General features: G+C 41.1%; 1 protein-coding gene across 3 annotated transcripts; it reads right to left on the bottom strand.

Annotated features, from left to right (window-relative positions):
• Positions 1–377: 377 nt before the first annotated feature.
• Positions 378–27,120, bottom strand: TAC3 (tachykinin precursor 3). Of its 3 annotated transcripts, none has more exons than XM_089508526.1 (7): positions 26,999–27,120; positions 18,033–18,171; positions 11,739–11,847; positions 10,122–10,151; positions 7,871–7,924; positions 5,601–5,675; positions 378–2,175 (listed from the first exon to the last, which is right to left on the bottom strand). In XM_089508526.1, exons 2-6 carry the CDS (start codon positions 18,144–18,146, stop codon positions 5,602–5,604), a joined length of 381 nt encoding a protein of 126 aa, XP_089364652.1. In that variant the 5' UTR covers positions 18,147–18,171; positions 26,999–27,120; the 3' UTR covers positions 378–2,175; position 5,601. The 3 variants fall into 3 exon arrangements, with proteins under 3 accessions (XP_089364652.1, XP_089364643.1, XP_089364634.1); XM_089508517.1 differs by having other exon boundaries at positions 11,739–11,844; positions 26,999–27,071; XM_089508508.1 differs by lacking the exon at positions 26,999–27,120 and adding an exon at positions 26,417–26,543.
• Positions 27,121–27,786: the final 666 nt, after the last annotated feature.

The raw sequence follows: 27,786 nt of genomic DNA, 5'->3' as shown, positions 1-27,786 counted from the left end.
TACCCAACTATGTCAGATTTTTGTACATTTAGGATTAAACCTGGAGCCTTCAGTGACTCATCACAAACCATTTTCTCTACCCAAAATAGGTTAGAGTAACTTAAAATGAATTTAATGTAGTTGCCTGGCACGCATGCTGGTTAATTCTGACTACAGGCTCCGTGAAAGAGATTCTAGCTAGCCACAATTGAAAACAGGAAGCTAGACACTGTCTTAAAGCAGGAATGAGGGGTTTCATTTCTATTATCCTCAGCCAGCACAGCCAGTGGTTAAAAGATGATCAGAGTTGTAGTACAATAGTACCTGGAGAACAAAGGTTTTCCACTCTTGTTTTAAATGGAAATATCAGATATGGTGTTTTATGGGCTACATCTGGGGCACATTTCAGCATAATGAAGTTAAATAATAATAATAATAATAATAATAATAATAATAATAATAATTGAAGCAGTGTAGGAAGAAACGGCTACAAGTTACCCTCCTTTGGTTTAAAGAAAAGGAAAGACCTCAAGGTCTAGTGAGAGAAATAATTTCTTTTGGACTAAACCTTAATAGGACTCCACTCTGGAAGCTGTATAACATGCCATTGTCCAACCCTGGAATATGTGAAGTAACAAAGACTCAACTTGACTGGACAGTACAGTGGACCCTTGTTATATGCTGGGGTTTGGTTCCAAGATCCCCTATGTATAACAAAATCTGTGTATGCTCAAGTCCCATTAAATATGATGACATAGCAAAATGGTGTCCCTTATACAAAAATGGAAGATCAAGGTTTGATATTTGAAATTTGTACCTTTTTTGGAACATTTTCAAACTGTGGATGCTTGAATCAGTGTATAAAAAATCCATGTATAAGAAGGGCCAACTGTACTTTCTTAGCTACTCAGTAACCACAGACAACTTCAACCATCTGGGACTAAGGATGTGGGTTTCAAGAGCAAGTGGTAAAAATTTCTAGGCAGATGTGAGACCTGGTTCTTCTTGGTGTCTATCTCTATGTGCCTTCTTGGGTGTCTATCTTTATGTGCCGATATGTGCCTTATACAGCTTTCTTCACATATTACAAGGCTGAACAATGGCATCTAATGGCTAACTGTGGTTACTGAGTAGCTAAGAAAATACTGTCTAGTCAGGTTGAAATGCAGTCTTTGTTACTTCACATATTCCAGGACCTAACAATGGCAACTTATTGTGACCTCATTAATTTCACAGGGTTTTCTTAGGCAAGGAATACTCAGAGGTGGTTTTGCCAGTTCCTTCCTCAGAAGTGTAGCCTGCAGCACCTGGTATTCATTGGCAGTCTTCCAACCAAGCGCTAACTAGGGCTGATCCTGCTTCACTTCCAAGATCAGTTATCCAATGCCTCTAGGGTTCTTCTTATCTGAGAGAAATTAACCAGTGGGAATAGGAATTTTCAAGATATCAAGACAGGGAGAGGAACATCCTTCATCTACAACTAGCAATGGGTGAATAGGCAGAGAGCCAGCTTACCCTCAGTTATTTTAGACTACAACTCCCTAAATGTTTGTCACTGGCAACACTGTTTGGGAATTATGGAAGTTGTAGTCCAAAATATCAAGAAACCACCAGGTTTCATACAATACCTATACATACAATCCAGAATAAAAAGGGAACAGGAATGGAATGAGTGGGTTAGAAAAAAGAGGGGAAGGAAGGAATATATTAGAACCAGGCAGCTATGACTAAAAGAGACTCCTCATGACACTCTCATGAAATATCAAATAAAGAACAAGAGACACACAGTGGCAGGTCATAAGTAAAAACCCTGTTATTGTATAAGTTTTTGAGGTGTTCTTAATCTGTGCCACAAAAGGGTGGGCAAGTGGAGTGGTTTTGCTTGAGGCATGGGAGAGTTATTTGCAGATTCATCAAACATGGATACAGGGGACAAAGCACCATGGTGGGAGAGAATGATATTTCTCAAAATTTTCAAATGGAACACTAGAGATTACAGGGAGGAATAGGTTGGAATAAAGGTCAGAATCAAGGGGAAAGGACATGGCAGCTGGAGGCACAGGACAAGATGAGGTCTCCATGGTACATCCAAGGGTTTGGTTGAGAGATGCTGGGCTTTGGTGGATGACATCAGCTTGGTGTTGGTTTCTTGAGATCCTGCAGACATGGGGCTTGTCCCTCACTCTTTCATGATACCTTTATGAAAGAAATCAGGAGAGATCAATGTTGAGCCCACTACTATACATTGTAGTTGATTTTCTTGAAGTCAGCTCCACTCAGCATTTGGAAAAGTTACTGTTTGGACTCCTATTCCCTGAATCATCCAGCCAGCATGATGGTCGAGAAACTCTGGAGTTGTAGCCCCCCAAAGTAACTTTTCCAAGCTCTGGGCCCAATAATGGGCAAAGATGCACAGGTTTATTAAGTTTATTCAAAGAGCTTAGAACAACTCAGTGGGGCTGGGTTTTTTGTTTTTTTTTTTACTCCACCTGAATAATTCAACAGCTGATCCTCATCTCTGTACAAACTGCTTTTGATGTGTCCTTCACTTTCAAAAGTAGCTGCTTGTGTGTGGTGGAGGTAACTTCTGAAAGATGCCCAGCAAAATGCAGAAAGCTGCTGCATTTCTCTTGGCATGTCACACTTCTGGCATTATGAATTTTAAATTAAAAGGCCTGCCCCTGCCTTTATGGCAACAACACAGTTACCAAAATGTGGCTCACATAGGCAGTAATTCTACATATAAATAGGTTGCTCAAATTCTAATTTCAAAAGGATTTAAGCACCTAAAGGGGTGAATTCCTATACCTTTAACCTGTCTTAAGAATTTCAGTGATACTTGAGATTACTCCAGAGCGAAGTTTGGAAGCATCACTTTTTGAATGAAAAGGTGTAGTGTGGTATTGATCATGCTAATTGAGAGACTGTGAATTTGCAGTACAAAAGGAATTTGTCCAATCTTTGCTCCAGAGTGGACAGTTTTGTAGCTCTTTGGAGTACAGCTTTCATAATCCCCTAGCCAATACAATCTTGGCTGGAAGATGGTGGGAATTGTACAAAAGAGAATTTGTGTACTGTTCCAAGCTTCACCCCAGAGTAAACACTTTAGTATCTCTTTTCCTATAGTGATTCATAAACCATTCAGGAGCCTTGTGTACATGCAAAAACCCAATGAAACCAATGTTGAACCCCCCCCCCCCCCCAAACATACATACACATTCACAGAGAAATCTCTGCCTCACTGGTTGCATACTCCTTGTTAGTTCCAGGGTAACAGGTATTTGTAGGCAGGGGCATAAACGGGACGAACATGCAAAGCATATTTGCACTCTTCAAAAATAATCTGGATGATTTTTAAATGTGCTGCTAAATCTTTCTTTTTGATGCTGGACAGAAGTAAAGTTTGAATATTTTGTAACTGGGATTTCAGGGGGGTTGTACTTTGTTTTATTTTGAGTTGCAAACTGGTTTGTGCCTACCACTGAATGGAAAAAAGCAGGACATCAATTATTAAAACAGAATGAAATTACACTTGGCCCTTAGTATCCACAGGGATTCCATTCTGGACCCCACCACAGATGAAAAAAAAACATGGGACCTCAAGTCCTGCAGTTTTCAATGGCAGTGCGTGTGCACGCATCTGCTCTGCTGCAGCTGCATGCACATGCAGCCATTAGGGGCAATGGGACTTGGTGCTGCACATGCTTAAATCCACGGATGGCAAGCCAGTGGTTGAAGAGGGTGGGCTGTATTATTATAATAATGATGCAGGGTAGAAGTTCCTTTGCCAAATTACATGAAGCTGCAAGGAACCACCATTCTCAGTCTTTAAACTGAATGGCTCTTTGCTGAATTCCCTTCTAACAACTAACTTTTCCATTTCCTAGGAATGCAAAACAATTAATTTTTACTTCTTTATCTTTATCTTTTTCTTTGCTTTTTGTTTTTGTGATGCACTGTTTGCACGTGATTTGTTGATCTATGTAATTTTTTATTGTTGTAAACCGCCCTGATCTCTGGAAGGTTGCGGTATATAAATAAAACTTTTATTATTTATTTATTTTATTATTACTTCAGGAGTGAGTAATATATGGCCCTCCAGATGTTTTGAGGCTTCAGTTCCCATCAGATCTAGCCATTGTGGTCAACAATGAGGGATGAAAGAAGCTTTGTTCTTGTGAGTCTTCTGACTTAGGGGGATCCTAAGGCAAACCTATCAAGTAGTTTTCTTGGCAAGATTTGTTCAGAGGAATTATGAAAGATGCTTCGATTCAATTAAATTAGCACATATTCCCCATTCCTCATTTTAACATTTTTAGTCTCTGACTGAAAACACTCTTCCAGAACTCCAAGTACTCTTATCTTTTCATCAGCAGGACTGAGATTACCGTATAGTGAATTCATAACAATTAACTAACTACTGAGGAATCAGATACAGCAAGATGGTGCTTGGAAGGAACTCAGGCTTGCCAGAATGAGAGGAGGTCAAGTACCTTTTCACTGAACTAATGGGAAATAAATATGCATCTGAGAACCATCAACATGAGTTAAAACGGCCATTAACAACCTGATCTAGATATTCAATGCCTTTCAAGATGGCTGAAAAAGTGGATTTAATATGCAACACACAGACCCCACCTAAAGAATGGAGAGGGACAGTTTTAGACTGTTACAGAAACATAATTTTTCTCTTTTCTTCTGTTAATTAAACTAGAAAGATACTTATGTTATTCACCGTGGGCTTTGTGTCTTTTACAAGCATCTATTTGCCACTATTTATTCTCTCCTATCATGTTCTTCAAATAAAGCAATCACTTCAGACACCTCAGGTTTCTAGTGCTTTCTCATCTAACAGAATAGCATTGCCCCAGAACTATTTGTTCTTTGTAGAAGTGAAAAGCACATTACAATCTCATGAAGTAGAACCTCATACTACCAATGTTTTTCTCTCACTTAGTCTCAAAAGGTGCTACAAGATCCCTTTGCATATTGATCCAGGCTATCACAGCTATGCTTTTGAATTCTACCACATTACAAGCACCTGGAATAGCATACAGTCAAGATTTCAAGAAATAATATCACATCCTATCCAATTTTTCTTGTGAGCTTGTTCCAGAAAATGTACTGGGCTAACCAGTTCTAGTGTAATTTTGAGACTTGTATGTCCCTACCGATTTCTTTGAAAAATCAGAAAATGCCAACCTATGCATCAAAATTGGCCATGTACCTGTCCTCTAGGTCTGGCTACAAAAATAACTTTCCTCCATCTATAAATATTTCCATGTAAAGGTTTATTACTTTTGCTCCTGCGCTGGAAAATATATGACCCCAGATTATGTCAATTTATGGTAGATTGATGAGAGATTTACTACAGGATTAGCACATCTCCAATCTTCTCAGACAGAACTTTGTGTGCACATACAAGGGGGTAACTTTCTTAGCTTAAACTCAATCACAAATGAAATACATTTGAGTGTGCCTGTGTTTATATTTGACACATCTGAGTGTACTTGTGTATACAGAAGCATGTATCAAGGAATGTGTATATGGGTGAAGTATACTGGAGAACTATTTGTAAAATAAATTAAATAAAACAAAAGAACACACTCTGCTCCCCTTACCTCATTCTGCATTTGGTGAATATTTTATGTTCCCAAAGCCAGTGAGCTTTGCCTTGTTATCTTCTGTGGGATTATCTAAAATCAGAGTACAAAGACAGTTGGCTTTTAGCAAAAGCATTCCTGTTCCATCCTCCCCTTTGATGGATGGAATCTCCCTTTCCATCTTTCTTTCTGTTTCCCTATAGTTCAGGTGTGATGGTACCAAAGGATTCCTTCCCTCATTTCCCAACTTTGACAAATATGGCAAACATAGCAAATTCTCTTTCTTTCTTTCTTTCTTTCTTTCTTTCTTTCTTTCTTTCTTTCTCCACCTATGTTATAATAAGTGTTAACAACATTTATGACTGTAGTAATAACTACTGTGAACATATGAAGTGTCTTCTGAGGTCAGAATCCTGTAGCTGCACTAGCATAGAGATTGTAACTATTCCAGGGTCATGCAAGATCTACCCACTCCAAGCAGCCTATTTCTTCAAAATCTTACTTTCTTCATGGCTGCTGTGCCTGCAGCCCTTTTCCTCTTTTCACCAGCACCTATGCTGTAACTAGGTACCAAATGTACATAAAAATATAAAAAGAAGTCTACTGGATCAGTCCAAAGACCTGCCTAGTATCACACAGTAACCAAACAGATGCTTATGGTTAGCCCACAATCAAGCCATGAGGGAAACTGCACCTTCATCTTTACCATCCACAGCAACTAGAATGCTATCCTTCAGCCTAGAAGTCACACACAATAGTGGTTCACAAATTGGGATTTAATGGTAAATCACTAGGTGGTCTGCAATACTTTCGCTAGGGTTTCTGACACCCAAATGTTTAACATCAGTCATCAATAAAAGGATTTGTTTTTTAAAAATTGAATTAGGCAGCTAAATTGAAGAAAATGTCTTGAATGAGGTGTGGACTTGATTGAAAGGGCTCTGATCTCAGCTCAGTTCTGGTACAGTTCTACTAAGAAAAACAAATTCTGAAAATCAAAATATGGTCAGAGGCATCCTCTTCTTTAATTCTAAACATCTGTCTCTTGCACCCATAGACTTAACTAGAAATGGCTGGTGCATTTTGGAGTCCTCATAAACCAAAGATCCTGGATATGCCTTAGCTATGCTACAGTCCTCCGTCCTGTTGTTAAACCTCAAGAAGAGAAGCCTCATGAGGAAATCTGAAGAAACTAGCATGCTTTTAGTCTAGAATGAATGAATAGAGAGAGAGATAGACAGACATATGAAAATGAATTAGAAAGATGGGGAGGGCATAACAATTTACAGCCAAATTCCACTTCTTCATTTCTGTTTGTCCAGGGACAAGGTGCCACAACAAAATGTGGAAATTTTGTCCCACTTCAATATGACAGCAAGCCTACTCCAACCTTGACAATATGAGTCAACAATATGATGACAGCTGTTTCAGTCTCTCTAGACTTTCCTGAGCTGGAACAAAATGCCATGCTTCACTTTCTCTGCTCATGTGGGGTCTATTTCCATTGTTATTGTTGTTGTTGTTGTTGTTGTTGTTGTGTGACTTCAAGCCATTTCCGACTTATGGAGATCCTAAGGCAAGCCTTTCATGCAGTTTTCTTCACAGAATTTGTTCGGAGGGGTTTTCCCATTGCCTTCCCCTGAGGCTAAGAGAGAGTGACTTGCCTAAGGTCACCCAGTGGGTTTCCGTGGCCAAACCAAGATTTTAACCCTAGTCTCCAGAGTCATAGTCCAGCACTCAAACCACTACGTCGCACTTGCTCTGCTTTCATAAATCCTAGCAATCTGCTCCAACAAATAATTAAATCTTGAATATTAATGTCAACCACCTAGACCACCAGCTGACTGATTAGACATTTATGAGAGTATCATGTCTAAGAACAGGATTGTTCTCTGGATGTCTTTTTTTAAAAATTAAGTAAAATCCTTCACCAAATAATCTAAACTAGTTTCAAAAAGTGATGCCTTTAAGCTTCATAGTTAATACTAATTATATATTTTCCTAATTTGCATAATTCTATCATTGTAATATAGCATAATCTATTTCACCTCTCTGAAACTCTGTCTGCTGGCCACTGCCAACTACATCAAGCTTTGCCCACTCACTTCGATCTTAGGAACCATAAAAGTAAACAACAGATTTGGTTGTGTTTTTTTAAAAACTATGAAAGCTGAGAAGAGCATAAACAAATAATTGATCTTACATGAGAAATCAGGACTAAACACATGCTTCTTTAGAGGTGGGGAAAATCTCTTGGTTTACATAACACATATCACTAACAGACCTACCAGGCTCTGTGGTCCTTTTGCCCATGAGACCAACAAAAAAGTCGTGCATGTCTCCTAGAAAGGAAAAAAAAAGTAATTTTAGATAAATCTAATTTCAGAGGAAAACACAGAAAAAAGTAATGGCCTAATTTAAATGAATGTCTTCCAAATCATCTCGCATAGGAGTTACAGGCCTCCCAGAAACAGTTTAAAATAAGGGGGAAAGGCAACCAAAATGTCTCAATATCTAAATCACGCTGGAAATTCTAAATCTATTTTTAACGAAACTGTGGTGGTGGTGGAGTCCCTAATAACAGCTCATACTCAGAACAGTGTATCCATCATTGCCATGAGAACAAAATGTCTCAGATGCACTGCTGGATGTCCCATTCTTTGGCTCTCTCTGAGCCACACAGCCCTCACGAGTACCGCAGCAGTTTGAGCCTAATGCCTCATTTTTGCATTTAGAAGTAAAGCTGAGAAATCCAAGGATAGTCTGCTCCCACAGCATTTTTCATTAGTTTTTGGCAGTTCTCTTTTCCTGTTTTACTCAGCAAATGTTAACTTTTAAAATCTTCATCTTCTCTATCATTTCTAGTTAAGTCTATTACATGAACTAGTATACCAGTCTGTGTGCTAAGGAGTGGGTTTACTAATAAAAACATTTTTCTTCTATGTAATGGATATGCATGAATGAGGATTTTTTCAGTCCAAAAATCTGTAAAGTTTTTGTCTTTGATAGCTGATTATTCCCCAATTTAGAAGTATCTGTAGTACTATGAGGAAATGTAGTCACTGCAATACAGTAATGGGGGTTGGGGGTCTGATAATCTCAAGAGGACAACATGTCTGCACCATCATTCCAAAGGTGTAAAATTCTAACTCTCCCAAGATTGTTGGACTCCCAATTTCTTTCAGTCCCAACCAGCACGATTAGGGATTATGGGAGTTTATTTTCAGAAACATCTAAACAGCCACCAGCTCCCTGATCTTTCCTTGGGACATTGAACGCTTATACATAAACTCAAAAATTCTTATAACAGTCTTGTTAGTAAGTGAATATTATTCTCTAGGTGTATGGATGAGGTGAAGGAAAGACTAAAGATAAGAAATAGCATATAATACTTTGGTTCATATCTCTTCCACTATCCTAGAGTAGTTTTTATACAGAGATATCCCACAAATTATAGCTCTACCTGCAAGTGGCAAGGGTGATAGAGATTCTAAAATCCATGCCCATGGGCATTGTTTTGCCCCCTTTAAAGCAGAGAAGAGGTGCCTGAGTTTTGTTGTTCTACAGTGCAATTCTATGCATGCTTATGCAGAGTTAAGCAAAGCACAGTTTGCTGGGACTTTTTACTCAGTTTACTCAAGTTTATTCATGTTGATACCATTATCATGCAGCTTTATACATAAAGATCCATATATAAGTCTCACTGAATCTGGGCTGGTGTCTTCCATATGTTTTGGGCTTCCACTCCCACAGTGTCTTCTGTCTGGGTTTTTGGAAATTATTTGATGATCCCAACCCTGCTCTTATTCTATTAGTCTGTGCTATATATTAAGCACAGAAAATTGTTCCTCCTCCTCCTCCTCCTCCTCCTCCCACCACTAGATCATCCTTGCATGCTGTCCCCAGTTTCCCCTAACCAAACATCATCTTAATTCTTATGCCTGTCACTCCAGCAGCTGCTTTTGTCACTCTTACTGCAGGGACATTGGGAATCATTCTGCTCTCTGTGAAATTACTGACCTGGACAGGCCACTTCTGTAAATGCCAAATCCTTTAGGAGAAGAGTTGAAACAGGTAATCCCAAGAGAGAGACATGGGTGGCTGGAGATGTTGGCACACAGAATAGTTTTAAAAGGGGGGAATGGAAAGTTAAGCAACACAACCAAAGCTTAAAAGCAGTAGTCACTCCAAATATTGTCTCCACTAGTATTCACTACCTAGCTATAGATAACCTCACCCCAGTGGCAGCTGGTGGCTTCCAGGTCAACATGGCAGTGCATTCCCTCTAGGTTTTAGTTCAGATTTTTAAAAGAACTCTCCAAGGGTCTGAAGCAATTTTGGGAATAAAGCTCAGCACCTTGGATAGCTCATTCAAGGACTGGATGAAAAGCAGGACCAGACTAACCACTCCACTCAACTGGAAGCCACTAGTCACTACAGCTTTTCTTGCAATGACCTGGCTGCTTCCCACTATCTTTAAGGATGTTGTTTCAGAGGAACGAATGGCTACAACAGACCACAACCAGAGCACTGACTTACGTTTCTGGGAAGAGGCAAGTGCCTGGGGACCTGGAAAAGAAAGAAAAAAACTGGTGAGATTCAAGGCCCAGACACATGGTTTCAAATATCTCCAGATCGTGCTTAATCAGTAATGGCAGTGCCAGGAGAAGAGAGACATGCATTCAGGAACTGGAGGACATAGTAAGAAAGACTGGGGAAGAAAATAAAAATAAAAAATGGGTACATGGACAAAAGAGTGGGGCAAGATTGACAGTGGAGCAGGAGAAAAAAGGGATATGTAAATGTGTGTGGAGATCTGGGGGGGGGGGGTGTTTGATTTCAAGTCCTTTCCAACTTATGCCAACCTTAAGGTTAACCTATCATAGGGATTTCTTGGCAAGTTTCTTCAGAGAGAGTTTGCCACTGCCTTCCCTTGAAGCTGAGATACTGTGACTTTCCCGAGGTCACCCAGTGGGTGTCTATGGCTGAGCAGGGATTATATGTTGGTGACTGTGTATGAGATTGTGCTTGAATTTTTTTTTTAAAAAACCCTAACTCTGCTCGTTTCGATCTTGGGCTCTGTTCATCCATGGCTCTGGTTCATCCATGGGTCATCAACAGTGGAACACACTCCCTCAGAGTGTGGTGGAGTCCTCTTCTTTGGAGGTCTTTAAACAGAGACTGGATGGCCATCTGTTGGGGAAGCTTGATTGTGATTTCCTGCATGGCAGGGGTTTAGACTGGATGGCCCTTGTGGTCTCTTCCAACTCTATGACCCTATGGTTTGCGTGCATGCACACACATACACGCGCACACACACAGAGTATCCATGGAAGGCACTGCAGGCCTTGGACTGAAAAAGTCCCCCATCCTTGATCCATATGTGTGCTTGTGCCTTTAAGTTAGCTATGATAAATTTAATAGGGCTTTCTTAGGCAAGGAATCCTCAGATGTGATTTTTCCATTTTCTTCCTCTGAGATATAGCCTACAGCACCAGATACGCATTGGCAGTCTCCCATCCAAATACTAAGCAGGGCTGGCCCTGCTAAACTTCCAAGATCAGATAGGATCTTTTTGCCTTTTGAGTATTTAGGCTCTTTATCCCGATCCATACTCACCTTCTTGCTTTACCCTCAGTTTAAGTTTCTCTCTCTACATCTTTGTCAAGATCTTATATACTTTGTTAAAATAACAACAGTAGAAGTAGAACCACCACCAGAAAGCACACGTTTCCGTTTGCACAGCCTCCTTATGGAAATCCTCCATCTCAGAATCTAAGAAGGTGAAAACCACTCACATCATCCATTCTGTTGCATGTGTGGCATGCCCTGTATTTTTAGATTTCTGTGCTTGGCAGCCACTGCAAATCACCCTCTATCCAGTCTGAGTGATTTATATGTTAAAGGAGATATTCTTATGCCTTCCCACTCTGCCCTGTGTATAGATTGTCTCTCACTATTTCTGGGATGTTGACAGGCTATTATAAGTTAGATGTTTCAATCTAGCACCACAAACATGAAACATTCCAAACATCTCAGGATTATTTAGAATGGCAGTTTTGTATTGCAGTTTTTGTATTTGTATGGCAATTTTACCTTTCTGTCTGTTGTGAAAGTGCCTGAGAGCCAGTAATGTGGTGAGGTGGGGCAACTTACCAATAGCTTCCTTGCCTGACAGCCTGAGCAGTGCCTCATAGGAAATCCCTTGGCCATCATACAATCGCCGGAGCAAAGGTGGAGGCAGCCTATAAGGATCTGAGCTCTTCTAGTGGAAAGAAAAGAGAAGGCATCTTGACATCAGGAAGAACCTATGATGATGTTGTAAAGTACAGCAGAACAGCTACATTTTTTTCCAGATAAGCCCAGTTTCCTTCATTAACACTTACATGGATATATCCAATCATTCTAGCAAGAGATTAAAGACCAAATCCAATTGCTAGTCCCAGCTAGAGCAGACCTATTGGATCAATCAAGTTTTGATTTACTATTCAGCAGCTGATGCAACACGTTTATTCAAATTGGGACCAACATTTGGCTTTCAGATTAACAGGCTAATATTCAGAGAGTGTCAACTGGAATTTTGAAACCTACTAGATCACAATTTAAAAAGAAGAAATATATTAAAGCAAAAGGTAGTAACTGAACCTCCTCCTTTAAAATAAAAATAAACAAGGACCTTCCCCTTCTAGCCTATCTTCAAATGTCTGTTATTGGCCTCTATCCTGGTTTCTCCATAATCCATGATAGTTGAATTTCTCCTGAAACCTGTGTAAAAACATGGTCAGAAAAAAGGTTTGGTACATAACCAATTCAAAGTTATCCTGCTTGGTTAAGACTGCATCTACATGGCAGAATTAATGCAGTTTGACATTGCTTTAACTGCCATGGCTCAATGGTATGGAATTCTGAGATTTGTAGTTTTGTGAGATATTTAGCTTTCTCTGTCAGAGAGTTCTGGTGTCACAATAAACTACAAATCCTAGGATTCCTTAGGATAGAGCCATGACAGTTAAAGAAGTGTCAAACTACATTAATTTTAAGATGCCAAAGTGACTTCTTTTTTCCTGAATTTTAAACAAAAATTTCTATGTCCACTCTTGATTGTGACAGTTTGCAAACACACATTTTGAGAATGAGGAGCGAGGGTAGACTGGGAGCTGCTACTGTTTCACTGATGAAGTGAGATGGTCTGGAACTACTAATCCCATTTTCTGCCTACTGCTGGGTCCCGTAAGAGAAAGAAGTGGCAGTTTAGAAACTCAAATGCATCTCCCTGCAGTACATCAAATGATATCCATGGGCTTCATGAAGTCCATTCCTGGTGCTCTCTCTGGAAACAGCCATTCCTTTCAAACAGATTCCCTAGAAGCCCAGGAGGGGATGCTTGTGATCAACGTCATACACAAAGGCCAAAACTCAGCCTGCCAGCCAGCCATGCAACAGCAGTTCAGTCAGAAATAGTATATGTCCTGTCTGTCTGTCCTTCCTGCCTGCCTTCCTGATTCCAATGCACACTTACTTGGAAGAATTTCCTAGGGTATTAACTGGAGTGTACTGCCAAGTAAATACACAACTGTAAGCTTCTAACACAGATGGAAGAAATGGTGGAGGATGGTTTGCAGTCTATGCAGTGTATGATATATGAAAAAGTGGAATTCAGTCTTCTCAACCTAGTGTTCTCCAGATGCATTGGACTACAACGCCCTTAATCATCAGCCTCCACAGCTGGGGAAGGACACCAGCCTGGGCAAAGACATCACTATGTGATGGAAGACTGTCTTATGGGATGTGAAAGAGAATATGTGTTTAATTCCTAAACCAATGTGAAGAAGATGCAGAAGGTACAGCTAAGGACCACATGAAATGCCAGAATGTTGAATGATGAGCAAAGATCACATTCTTTAACACCCACCACTCAGAGGAGAGGAGCTGTGAAAAGCTTTGCCCACCCCCATCCTCTTTCATGCTATAGAAAATAGGTGGAATGCAATGTGAAAGAAAACCAGTATGGTATAATGGTCTGAGTGTTGGTCTAGGACTCTAAGAGACCAGGGTTTGAATCTCCATTCAGCCATAGAAACCCAGTGGGTGACCTTGGGCAAGTCACACTCTCTCAGCCTTAGAGGGAGACAAGATAAAACCTTCTCTGAGTAAATCTGGCCAAGAAAACCTTATGAGAACATTGCCATAAGTTGGACTTGACCTGAGGATACATGACAACAACAAATAGGTGAAAATGAGAAAGTGAAATATGATGGTGTGGTGGGCTTGTTGTTGGGTTGTTGCTGTTGTTTTAATGAGAGCATGAGAGTCCCCCCACTGTCTCTTCTTTTGTATAGAAGCCTTCCCTCTGGGGGACACTTTTGAATACAACTGAGTAAAAACAGTTTTTGATTCCTGTCTCCCCAAAAACCTTCTAAAACAAGGGTGTGTGGAGAAGATTTCCAAAATGCACCAAAATAACAGTGTAAGTGTAGTTGTAAGTGTCTGAGGGAATTGTATTCATGCCCAATATCTGTAAATAATGCAGGAATTTATATATGGGGTTCGTATGTAATACAAACCACCTGGAGCCATGTTGCAAAGAATGGTGGCCACATCTATAAAAAGCTGATCCAACTTTCCATAAGAGAAGGGTACTGAAAGCCCCACATCACAACCAGCAACTAATTTTCCTGGATAGCCATTTTGAGAAATCTCAGGTGGGGCCTCAATTTCCATCCCTAAAATAGAATCCTATCAAGTTGGCACAGATGCCACTTTTTAAAAATCCTCTTTTTTTTAATTTGACACATTGGGATTTAGCCCAGGGATTTCAAGTTACCAGCACCTTCTCAAAGGTTTTCTTCTCTAAAGTGGTGCTTCTTTTTGACTCTGTGGACAAAATCAGAATTCTTGCTTTTGAACTCTTGTGCAAGTGACTAGTGTGGGCCAATAAAGGACTGAGTGATTTAAAGTGACCTAACCTGCTCCTGCCCTTCAAAAACTCAGACGGAACTTTTTATGTAAAAGAACCAAAAGCCAGATCACAAGACATGTTTACATTTTGCGCTTTTGAGGTTGTCCATGGTGAAAAAATCTTTTGGAGATTGGAGAAGATAACAGTGAATTCTCATTCCACTTAAGAATCTTTTTCTAGAAAAGAGCACATGGTCCCATCAAAGCCCAGACTGCTACAGAAATCCCCTCATTGATAAATTGGCTCCACAGTGTGTAGTAATGAGCCTAGTGGAAGCCCTATGAATCTGTCTCATTCATAAGGTGGCCAAATGGAGGAGAGGACAAGGATTGTGTGCCTTGAACAGTGGTAGGTAAAGGGAGAGATTTCATTGCAAGCTGTCATGCAGTGCAAGCTATAACTGCTAGCTCTGTCTTTTCCAGCATCCCAGTGTATTTGGAAGGGGAGTACATTTTGGTTACAGAATGAAAGAATTGTATTCAGATGTTACTTTGTCGTTATTATTGCACCTTCAAGTTGGTTCTCTTAGAGGGTTTGCTATGCAAGATTTCTCCAGAGGCAGTTTGCCACTACCTTTCACTAGGGCTGAGAGAATGCGATTTGCCAAGGTCACCCAGTAGGTTTCATGGCCAAGCTGGCAATTAAATCCTGGTCTTCCAGAGTCCTAGTCCAACACTCAAACCATTACTTCAAATCCAGATGATTTGAAAAGCAAATTCTTGAGTGAAATTAAGCAAAACACAAAAGCACCATTGCCTTTCTTTAACAGCCATGAGCACAAAAAGCAATCATGATGGCTCATCTACCCCTTTGCATCTCCTTTGTGATAAGTATCTCCCACTCAATAGATAGTGCTAGGCATGCAGTACTGGAACAGCTCCAAGCTATGATAGAATCTGTCCCTCTTGATATAAATTCCACCCTAATTCCCAGATAATCAGCACAAATTTTCAACTGAAAAAACTTTCGCAAATTACATCTCTTTATACAATGTTTAAATCTGTCCAGAAGAAAAAAAGTTGAGTCTGCCTAATTGAATCTGGTTAAAACTGCAGCTACTGTAAGTAAAGCAATTTCAGAAGATGGAGAGAGGGGAGGAGGAAGCGTGTCCAAGGATCAGGAACATAAAAAACCCAGGGAATTACATAGTAAGAGCCTTCACACTGATATAATTTGAAGCATTTTGGGACAGTAGGGAAGTGACAGGAAGAAGCTGGAGTGGGAGAGGGTGGAACTGGGCTTCTTAGAGCTTTTTATCCTCAAGGAAGCTCATTCAGAAGGGATTTGACAAAAGAAGCCACTTAAATCTCCAGCTGGGTCTTGTCCACAAAAGCAATTTGCACTGCACAAAGCTCTTTGGAACAGTGATTGGCAGGGAGATCTACCTCATATACTATTGAACTCCCCCTTTTCATATCTTTGGAAGAATATTCCTGTTGCATTAACTTAGAAATCCACAAACACGCAAACTTCAGTGGGATTGCAACATTAAAAAGTTGATCACAGCTCCGGCAAGCCAGAAGCCAAGGATTACTGTGATGAGTGTTGAATCCACTCAAAGCAAGGTAGGTCCTATGGACCACTCTATGGACCTTATCACACTAGATGAATCCCGCTCAGAAACAGAATTTAAAAGCAGGAAAAAAATGTGGGAGGTTTTTCAGACAACATTTCTTCCAAAAGTAACAATAACATGAAAATAAAGCAAACAGAAGGTGGACAAAACAATGCCTTTTTACTTTCAAGAACTTCCCCAAAATAAAAAGGTGTTGTTTCTGCCCACTTTCTGTCCACTTTATTTTCACATTATTGCTGTTTGGTGCAACGTGTCTAAAAACCTCCTGCATTTGTGGGGTTTTTTTTCTACTTTTAAAATCTCATTTCTGAGTGGGATTTATCTAGTGAGATAAGGCAGCACAATGAGGTGCTAAAATACAGCACAGTTTGAGAAAGTTACCATTTGGGACTACCGTTCTCAGAATCCTGCAGCCAGCATGTCTAGTGGTCACACCAGCTGGAGGATTCAAGGAGCCATATTTCCAAAATGTAACTTTTCTAAACTCTGGAATGCAGACATGTCAGGGAGAGATGTACCACCCCCTCCAAACACAGGAGATGTTTTTTAACGTTTCCATGTACAAGAGGTTGCTGGCAAGTGTAAAGAAAAAACACAACATTAATAGGTCAGGATAAAAGGTTCTGACCCTGATCAAATCATTGTTCTGCTATTTTTAAACTTATTAGGAATGTGTTACACTGGAACTTCATAGACAGAAAGAAACTGGTATCTCCCATCTTTTCCAAAGAGTAAGATAGGGCACAGTGACAAATGTGAGTGGACAGAATAAATACATTTTAGAATGTAGAAATAATAGAACTGGAGGGACTGGCTGAGAAAGGTAGCTGCTCCAGCTCCTTTCACTGACATAGGATCTTCCAGTATTCTCCTAAAATCAGTATTCCCCAAGCAGTTGTAAATGCAGATGAAAATCAGGGAACAGAAAATGTGCAAAGCAATGGAATCTATGAACCAAAGCTGAAGAATTGCTGTGTAAAAACTTGTGTTTGAGTCCAGATTTATTCAATGCATAAGAAAAGATTAATTGAAATTAACTGAAATCAAAAGGACTTGCTAATTGTAACAAATGTAAATCACTTCAGTTTCAGCAGGTGTAATCTAAAAATGACAAGCCCATTTCTCCCCCCAGCCTTTCACTGATTCTCTCACAACTTGAAAACAGTGGTGACACTTTCTGAAAAATATCTATATTTTCCATTCTCACTGCTTTATAAGTTATAATAATTGTGGCAAAATTCACAGCTGGAAGGTGTTTGACTTTTTAAAAAACTTATTTCAGTAAATCAAAACTCTCTATTAATAATGATGTGTTCCATTCTCCTTGTTTCTCAGATTTTATGATATAGAATCCTATAGACATAGATTTGGAAGGAGTCTCAAGGGCTAGCTAGTCTAACACCCTGCTCAATGTGGATCTCCAGCTAAACATCCCCAGCAGGTTGCTGTCCAGCAGAGGAGACCCCCACCACCTCTCTAGGCAATTTGTTTCATTGCTGAACTGTTCTTACCACCAAGAAGTTACTTCTAAAGTTCAGTTGAAGTCTACCTTCCTGTAACTTCAAACTATTAAACTTAGTTCCATCCTTTGACTCAGCAGAGAACAAGCCTGCACCTACCTCTTTGTGGCATCCCTTGAGGTATTTAAACAGTGCAATCATGTCACCCTTCCATTTTCTCTTCACCAAGCTGAACATGTCCACCTCCTTCAACCTCTCCTCATATGTTTTGTTCTCCATTCCTATTATCATCCTTGTTGCCGTTCTCTGAACCTGCTCCAACTTCTCTATCTCCTTAAAATGAGGAACCCAGAACTGAACACAGTACAGCAGATCTTCTTTTAGCCAGCAGCACAGGACTCATTTCATTCACCAGAAATCCCCCATCTCATCTCTTCACTATAATGAATTCTCACCTTTACATCAATCCTGCTTGGCACCTGTTGCTCCTGAGACTCAACACAGTAACCATGACACAACTTTGTCACTAGTAAGGACAGCAGCATTGTCAGCACAAGGAGATTCTTCATGTTCTTTTTCTTGAAGGAAGGAGAGCTTGGGAAGGGGAAGAAGTTAATCCAGGGATGGTGGGAAAGAAAGGAAGGAGAAAAAATGAGTTTAGATAAGGAAAGCTGCCAGATCTAGAAGGAGCATAGAGGAACCAAAAACACAGGACTGCAAAATTGAAGCTCATAAAACTTTTTTAAAAATATGCTGCTTTTACAGGAATTTGACGTTCTAAATGCTAAAATGAACTCAGATTGCTCTATCACAATTTTTTTCACAGCTTGCATTGATATTTCTGTGTTGTAATATGTGACTCAATGAAATGATTCAGCAAAGAATAAGAAAAGTTAAAGTCTTCTAATAGACTTTCAAAGCACTTCAGTTTGCTGATATGAAACATAAAAATCTGTTCAAATGTACTAAAAGAAATTGCACTGGAAGATCAGCATCAACATTCAATCAAATCTGAGTAACAAGTGAACTGATAAAAATATTGGATTTGTGTGTATGTGGTATGACATTTTTATTGTGTTTTTAAAATGCAGCACCCAAAACTACTTTAAAAACAGCAACACTATTGGGGTGAGGGGGGTTATCACAGGCTTTTGTAATTATATCCTTCATGCTTTATAAACAGCAAGTACTTTATCTAGAACCTTAATAGGTACACCAAGATGTTTACACTTCCTATTCGTGAGAATACCAGGAGTTCATCTCCTGCTGTTCCCCTACAACAGCAACATAATAAATGGTCAATTAATCCCTTGAGAAACTAGGGCTTTATTCAAAGATTAGAGGTCTAGAAAAGAGCATTTTCGTGATTTACCTGGGAAATACAATTACTGCAAGTACATCAGTGCAGCACTCATATCTCCCATAGTAAACAAAGTCAGAGTGGACCAGCAGCATACATAAATGTATATGTGTCTATAAATGCTCCTATACATATATCAAGGCAATCGCAAACATAAGAAATTACATCTATTTTACTTTTATGCTTCTCAGGCTGCTGAAACAGGATCCAATTAGTGTCACCAAAGCAATGTCAATTCACATCTCTTGCTCCATGGCAATTGTTATTTGTCCATGGGAGGGGGGAAAATTAAACCAACACACTTCCAATACACTCTTTGGTATATAGAAGATGGGCTCCTGGAAGTTATTTAGTTCAGAAGCAAAGGAAGACAATCAAAGAGTGCAAATGTGATGCATTCCCCCCACCCCAACAACTATGAGAGCTGTACAAGCTGGTTAGCAAGAGAGAAAAATCCTCTCCCCCAGTCCATTCTCAGCATTTATATCTTTTCCCCCACTTCAACTGCAAAGAAAAAGGAAGGCCCAGCAAGATCATAAAATGAAGTCTTTCATGCCACTGGACAGATGTTGACATTTGGCCATTATGCTAACAAGAACTCCAGATCCCATCTTTCTGTGGCAGAAACCCAGCTCACTATATTCCACTTCCAAATATTTCATCAGCAATGTTTACAACTGGCCACTGATGCTTAAACCTATGCAAGAATATACATGTTATATGTGTCAGTGGTCGGGAGCAAAAAGATTCTTGAGGCCTGGATCTACCCTCAGTTCCAACACAGAACCCTCACCTACCCCACTAGGAGTAAAATGTGAACATAAGCAGGAAATCTAGTAAAGGAATATTTCAGAGGAAGGAAGTGGGAAAACCTTAAGGGTCACCATAAGTTGGCACGTGACTTGAAGGTGCACACGCGCGCGCGCGCGCACACACACACAGAGTGAGGTGTGCTAAGTTCCAAAGGAGGTGGAAAATAAGATTGCCTTCACTTGTTTACCCATTAAGATACACACACACACACACACACACACACACACACACACAAGTCAATCGAAGGCCAGTCTAGAGCCCCCAAGTTACAATCCCAAAGGCCCCGTCCCGTTTCCTGTGCAAACTGGCCATGCTTCAAGTGGCTAGAAATCTGAAGCTTTGGCCTCATTGACTGGTCTTGGACTCAGGAGATGATAATCCATATGAAAAAACAGTCCTCCCCAAAACAGCTGGGGGGTTGTACAGTCCTCCACAGGGACGTAGCCAGGATTTTAGGAAGGGGAAGTCCAGACTAAGTGCCACTATTATAATGGGGCTTGCGCGCGGCGGCATGCACCATTCATTTTTCTAATGCAAGGGGGGGTCCGGACCCCTAGAACTCCCCCCCTTGGCTACATCCCTGTCCTCCAGATGCTGTTGTACTACAACTACCTCAGGCCTAGTCAGCGCAACCAATGGCAAAAACTGCTGGGAGCTGCAGTCCAAAAATATCTGGACAGCTACATGTCACCCACCTATGATACATAAGAGTCCTATGATATGTAAGACTCAGACTCTATCTATGTTTATAGCCAAAAGCCAGTACCTTGGATTGGAAAGAGAGTGGCAGCCTGTATAATAATTTCAGCAAACTGCCAATTCAAGACCAAAATGACTAATAAAACAAGGGCATTCTGCACCACTGGACATCTCCAAACCATCTTCATCCACAGACCCAAGTAGAGTGCCTTACAGTAGTCTAATTTGGAGGCTTATCTCTTCCTTATATGAAACACGAACAGCAGAAATTGGTTTACTTCCCTGATGGTTTTAGTAGATTACATTCCTTATTAAATTTCAAATCCAAGGCTCACTACATCAGGACTAATTTGCAGATACAAATATTAGAATCTTATTAGCTGTGGATGCACATAGCTTTACCCCTCATGGAGAGGATGGCTGCGACTGGTGGCCAAGAGGCAACCACAACTTCATACTGTAGCAAGCAGAGTAATTTAGGACTTACTATGACTCTGAAGACCAGAGTTCAAATCCTGGCTCAGCCACAGAAACCCATCTTGGGTAAGTGACATACACCCAGCCTCAGAAGATGGCAATAGCAAACTCCCTCTGAAGAAACTTGCCAAGCAAACCCCATGATAGGCTCACCATAAGTCAGAAACAAACTGAAGGCATATAACAATAACGATAACAACCACAACAAATCGGCATGGAACATGGACAGTCTCCTCCCCCCCAAACACACACATAGAAACATTGAATGCATTCCAACCTGGAAACAAATTATAATCAGAAAGACCTTGAACACCCCAATGTACCAACAGGAAAAATGGTACATTGACCCAAAGCCTTAGAATTAGAAGAAGAGAAATATAAGACTTCGCCCTTTTTTGAGATAAGAAATAAAGCAGTTTGACACCATAGCACCATAGCATTCAGCCATGGAAGTTAAAGTGGTTTCAGACTGCCTTATATCTGCAGTATGGCAGCAGCCACAGTTCAAGTTACTACATATTTGGATTGCTGCAGTTCATTCTGACTCTGAAGTTATTTCGGAAACTCCAGTGGGTGAAAACACCGAGATGCAACAGAAAAAGCTGCCATCGAAGTACTTCACAGGGTGCCACAATTGCCATTTAGAACCAATCACTCTGAACTGCAATTTGCTCCCTGAACTAATTCAAAGTGCTTTTTAAAAACTTTAAACCAGGTAAGAAACCAATCATCCCATGGGCCAAATGCATCTGCACTCACTCCTGAACCCTGATCACACCCCCACTGAGAGTACTTGAGAAAAATAAATATAAGTTTAGAATTCTTTTTAAAAATAATAACTATAAATGTCATCACCATAGGAGAAGTAAAGGGTTCATGAGAATAAAGTGTCTTAAAAGACTGAAAAGGTTTTACATATATAGGTAAATCTCAGTTAACAAAGCAGATGCGTTCCTCGGCATTACTTCTTTAAAAGAAATGTTGATACCAGAGACAGAAAGAATAGGGATGGGTACCTATACCACAAAAAAGAAGAACCAAGGCCTGAACAGACAGGCCAAAATAAAGCTGCTTTGGGTCACTTTGGAGGTATGCTGTTTAAAGGACACACACATCTTAAGAGGCCAGAAGCTGCGCCAAAGCTGCGCTCCAGTCCTTAGGACTGGAGCATGGCTTTGGCACAGCCTCCAGACTCTTAGGATGTATACATCATTTAAAGAGCATATCTTCAAAGTGACCCAAAGCAGCTTTATTTGGGTCTGTCTGTTCGGGCCCTAAGTCAAAATGTTTCAGTAGACGTTTTATCTAAAATTAGCAATATGCCTATGTGAAATGAAACAACCAGACGAAATTAGCCTTGCATAAATAAAAAAAGTAATAATTCATCCTTCAAAAGACTACTTGAAAGATTCTTCCGAAATGGACCCGGGGGGGGGGGGGGGGGATTCACCAGCTTCCACTTTTCTTATGATTTCCATTTTGGTGGCCAGACTTATTGATCTATGTTTTTTGGGGGGGAATAGCATCCTTTGGGGGGGGGGGCAGGCAGGCTAATCTGTTCTCTCCCTTTTACATTTTATGCATGCCTAGTAAGGGATTATGGCGGAAGCTGCTTTTTTTCCTTGCCTTTTGTAGACAAGCACACATAGTTATAGTAGGATTGGCTAGAACAGAATCCTAGGTTTTCCCGCCTTAAGCTTCATCGCATTGTTTACTGGAGAAATCCTGCTGCAACCTGACATTGAACATCTCTGTTTCTCCAGCTTTCCTTCACCATGCTCCTAGTGCTGATGTTGCTAAATCATTCCAGCTAGACAGAGGATGGGGGGAATAAGGCTGGTAAGGCCTAAAAAGAATTTGTAAAAAGGAGCTTCTTTGTCAAAGGCTTTAACTGAGGTATGCCTATATAGGCTTTATAGCAAACAATAACATTAGGCAAACTGCATACAATTCTTTTTATGTAGCCTCAATAGAGAAATAAGAGTGGATCAAGTTACAGTTTTAAGCTGTTCTAGAATAATATGAAAGGTACTTGAAGAACTCAAGATGTTCAAAAATGTTTAAAAGTATGTGTGCTGCTTGTTTTTGCAGTTATGGTTTTAGCCAGTTTACTATTCATAGGCTCAGCGATGAGCATGAAGGTTACACGCTGGAGCACTTCATTCTTGTTCAGATCTGTTTAAGGAAGCTGCCAGTGTAAAAGGCTGCAGACTTTACATATTTCAGCATACAGTTATGGAACTCCCATTGGAATCTTCTCAAGTTTCTGCAGAATATTACATCAGTTTCTGAAGAGACAAAAGAACCACCAACTGTGGATTACTTTTTCTTTCAATACTTATTAACCACCTTCTCAGACATACAGTCATAATAATTTAAGGCTTTTTCAGCCACCACTCCTTCAGTATATGCTTATATACAGCTTGAGGATGTGAACTGACACAACTGGCAAAGGGGTCTCAGCACCTTAGCCTATAACTGTATCAAATTTAGATATGATACGGTGTGCTAAACAATGCTTTATAACTAATATAATGTTAAGCATCACACACTCCTGCGCAAGCATGTCCTCATCAATACCTTCCCCCTTCCTCATTGAAATGTTCATGCACATTCATAGACAAATTTCAAATCATGTACAGATATACTAAGGAAACCTATCCATGGCATTTACTTAGGAATCAGACATAATATTTCAAAGTTTCCACAAACAAAGTTGTTTCAGTAAATTTCATGGCTGGTGGGAATTGCTGTGGACCAGCTGAGAAACACTCTTTCTGGACTATTAGAACCCCACTGTGAGTGTGAAGTGTGGGGTGTCACTTGCCTATATATTACTGCTATCAGAACATGCATGCACACATGTCCCTGTGTTCTCACCTATGTGCACTGTCTCCAGCATTCTCACACACACACACACCTTTAGTCAGGAGCTCATCCTAATCCATACATAGAAATTCACACATTTGCAACTTAGGTTTCAGGTCATAACACACACACACACACACACACACACACACACACACACACAAATGTCAACATACCTGTATGGTCTTTTTGCGCACATGGGTAACAGCAAAGCTCTGTACAGCATGCACATTCATTTACACTTCTTCATGCACATCAATTCATGCTGATAGATAGATATGTTCACACCTATGCTTGCACACAGCCATATATACTTGCTTGCGCTTGTATACATATAAGCATCTGTTTTGTTTTGTCATAGTTATTTATTTATTTCCTTTTTATGCCACATTTCTCCCAGAAAGGGACCCAAGGCAGCTCACAAATAACAACATTTTAAAAACTTTACAATAAAATTAATTAAAAGTAATAAAATTAATTATAAGTAATTAATCCACTGCTCTAGATAACAAAGTTTTCACACTCCTTCTTCCATCTCTTGTCCTGCTTGTTCATACACAGCTCCAACGTATTGGTATTCACATTCACATACATCACTCTTGCAGTCACTCAAACTAAGTCACTCATCTGCTGTTATTCAAACAACTGCTTAAATCTGCATACAGAGGAACCCCAAATGCCAGTGAACCAGTGACTCTGCTTTGGGTTTTAACATAACCTTTAAATGAATTGTCTGTCATGCAAAACCAGTTTGAGAGATAAAGGTCAGCACTTTGGATAGTTCTTTTGAAGTTCAGACCAAAACCCCAAAAGGATTCACTCCCTCAACAACATCAAATCCATCAGTGTACAGTGCTTGCATGTACAGTAATCTTCAATTTCTACCTAAAGGAGAGGCTGCTATTGTTTGAAACTTGGCACAGTCAATAAGCATGGATAAACCAGCCATATACAAGGCTAAAAACCACATGCAAAACTTATTTGCTCACTCTGGTGCCAAGCACTTTATCTGTTAAGGAGAAGCCACTTGGATAAACCAGCAGTCCCCTGTCTGGCCCAAAGGAGTGCTTTAGCACTGAAGCAAACAGCCACATATTACAACAGGATGCAGCTTCTGCCAAAAGTCAAGCCATATTTTTAAAATACTAGCAGTCTTTAAAAGGTACAGGGTTTCTTGACTGGCTCATTTATACTACTACTTGTTCAAAAATACAGCAGCTGGTCCTGACGGCAGAAAAATAATGAACTAGGCAGTCGGCAGTACTTATATCTACTGAACCAACAAGAATAAAGTGTTCCAGGGCAGCTACCTAGGAATACTTCCCAATCATCCATTTTCCCCCAAAAGCAAGTTTCTAATTATCATGGCTATAAGGAAAAGCTTAGGAAGTCGTGGTCTTTGGCTGGAAGACAGAGTTAGTCCTCTGTACCCAGTCCAGCTCTTGCCCTACCCTACTGACTACTCTTCCCACATGTCACCCCCTTCACTCTGGACCACTTCATTTGTGTTGGATGTAGCACAAAAGCTTTGTGCTCTGTAGCCAGAAAGGCACCTGTGTTCAACCCTGAAGTGAAATGTGGTTTGCCCCTAATGCAAAACAGAGGGGTTTTCTCATACATGATATCTACTCTTCCCAGCCTTTGCCTGGACTGGGGATCAAACAGGTGACTTGGAGGTGCTAAAATAACAGCATCTTGGAGATGGAGAGTATCTTGGACCCCTTCTTGCCCAGCCTCCTGCACAGTGCAAGAACCGTGCAGCTTCAGCATCTCTGACAGATGGCCATTCCGCCTCTGCTTAAATACCTCCAGCAAAACTGGAGCCCTTCCAAAGCAGTCTGTTCAATTGTTGAGCCAGAGCTTAAACCACATGGAAGTTTCTCTGTAAAGTTCCCCTGAAAACTACCCCCTTGTAGTTTCCACCCACTAGTTCTAGCCCTGCTCTCCGGGGAAAACAGCCAGCAAATCTGTGCCATCTTCTGCCTGACATGCATTCAGGTACTTGGATTCTGATACCATCCCATCTCCCTTTAATCTTTCCCCCCTTCAGGTGTGCATAATACATGTCCCAGCTCCACACTTACCACACATCGTATCACATATCTGCATTGTATGGCAATGAATTTAAAATGCCTGCCATCCACCTTCAGCGATGGCTGGGCAAAGTACTGGAAAAACTTGAAAGGCACTGACCAAAGTGCTGGAACTTCCAAAATAGGTTGAGCACTGGGGAGAATTCTTGTAAAGGTTACTGGAACACATTCCCCACTCAGTCCCCCTCTCCACCCGAGACACACTTTTCATCCTTCAGCTCTCATTTGCACTGCCAGAGAGACAGAAGACATACTCTCAGCCTCAGAAGATGACCATGGCAAAGAAAAAGCATCTGGGGAAGTAGGCTCAAGTCTAAGAAAGCTCTTTCTGCCAGTTTCGTTCTTTCTGTGAGTCTCAAAGGGACTACAAGATTTCTTTCTGTATCCTGATGCTACAGACTAATACGGCTATAGCTTTGAATATTGCCCCTCTGAAGAAAGATGCCCAGAAAAACTTAGGATAGTGTCATCCTAAGTCGGAAAGGACTTGAAGGCACACAGCAACAGCTACAAAGTCTCAAATACACACCTTACTCCGGCGAGGGCAGCTCAGAGACCTAGGAGTCCCACAAACTCTGCCACCAAAAACAAAACCAGCAGAAGTATCCAAGAAGCCAAGAGCCCTAAAGCCCTTCCCCAACTAAATCCTGGTCACTTTCTGCCTTGGATGAATTCACAGCTGGCAGAATTCAAGCCATGGAAGCAAATGGGTGGGAGAAGGCGTAGCCAGAGAGACCTTGCAGCCCCTTTCAGGCTCACGGAAAGAAAGAAAGAAAGAGGCAGCAGGAGCTTTCCTAGACTAAAATCTACTTCCTCAGATGCAGTTGAATATTAATAAATCAATAAACAATGTAGAGAGATCTTGTTGCCTCTTTGAGACTCATTGAAAGAAAGGAGTGGGTAGCAGGAGCTTTCCTAGACTTCAGCCTCCTTCTCCAGATGCACTGCCTTCCAATGCACCTGAGGAAGTAGGCTGAAGCCCCTCAGGAAAGCTCCTGCTCCCTCCTCTTGCAGTGGCCACTCCGGCTTCTGCTTCGCCCCTTTGGGGGGATTCCTCCTGGGGAGAGAGAAGGGTACAAAACGGAGGAGAGGAGGAGGGGGCTGGACTCACCTGGAAGGGAAGGCGAGGGCTCTCGAGTCAGGTGGGGGACCAGGCTGGAGGGGAAGCGAGGAGGCAGAGGAGGAGAAGGAGCCCGCTCTCCAGCCACCGGAGGAAAGCGCTCCTCGCTGCCTCTTCCCGCCAAGTTAAGAAGAGGCTGCTGGCTGGAGGGAGGGAGCTCCCATCGGGCTCTAGGGCGCCCCCTACCCTCAGCCCTGACTCCAGCCAATGGGAGGCCCTTCCAGAAAGCCCAAAGGACCTGGCCAAACCCCCCCCCCCCCCAACCACCAGCACTGTGGCTCCTCAGCCCTGCTCCCTAGTCTGGGGATGCCTCTTGGGCAGAAGGAGGCTGGGGGGGGGGGGAGGAGGACCTGTCCGGGAAAAGGAGGACCGCCTCTGGAGGACCTGCCAGAAAGGGAGGGGGAAAAGAGAATCATGGGACGGGACAGGAGGACCCATTCACAGGCTATTGGCCAACATGGCTCAGGCTTCTGGGAGCTGAAGTCCCCAATCTCTTCAAGGGCACAGTCTGGGGGCCACTGCTTTAGGGCACTGGTACGCAAACTTTATACCCATGGGATGGGACACCCCCCCCCCTTTTACATCTATATGCAGAGGTCACCCTCTCCCACGCAACATAATATATAGTTTATTCACTGTGTTTCCATTTGCACATTCTTGCATATTCATATTTTAACATTTCATAAAGAAATAATAAATAATAAATAAACTTTTTATTTATATGCTGCCCTTCCTCCGATCAGGGCAGCTTACAACACTTTAAAATACAACAAATTAAA

Source organism: Sceloporus occidentalis, unplaced genomic scaffold, assembly GCF_023333645.1.
Source record: "Sceloporus occidentalis isolate IW3139 unplaced genomic scaffold, rSceOcc1.0.p SCAF_1, whole genome shotgun sequence".
In the NCBI taxonomy this organism is placed as follows: Eukaryota; Metazoa; Chordata; class Lepidosauria; order Squamata; family Phrynosomatidae; genus Sceloporus; species Sceloporus occidentalis.
This window is presented reverse-complemented; position numbering and strand designations above follow the sequence as displayed.

What these genes read in the sequence shown, in the direction of transcription:
- TAC3 (XM_089508526.1), bottom strand. Translation starts at nt 18,146, where the DNA reads ATGAAGAATCTCCTTGTGCTGACAATGCTGCTGTCCTTACTAGTGACA. An exon ending in GTCAGGCAAGGAAGCTATTG is followed by an intron (nt 10,152 to 11,738) that starts GTAAGTTGCCCC and finishes TTTCTTTTCCAG; the next exon opens with GTCCCCAGGCACTTGCCTCT. An exon ending in ACTTGCCTCTTCCCAGAAAC is followed by an intron (nt 7,925 to 10,121) that starts GTAAGTCAGTGC and finishes TTTCCTTTCTAG; the next exon opens with GAGACATGCACGACTTTTTT.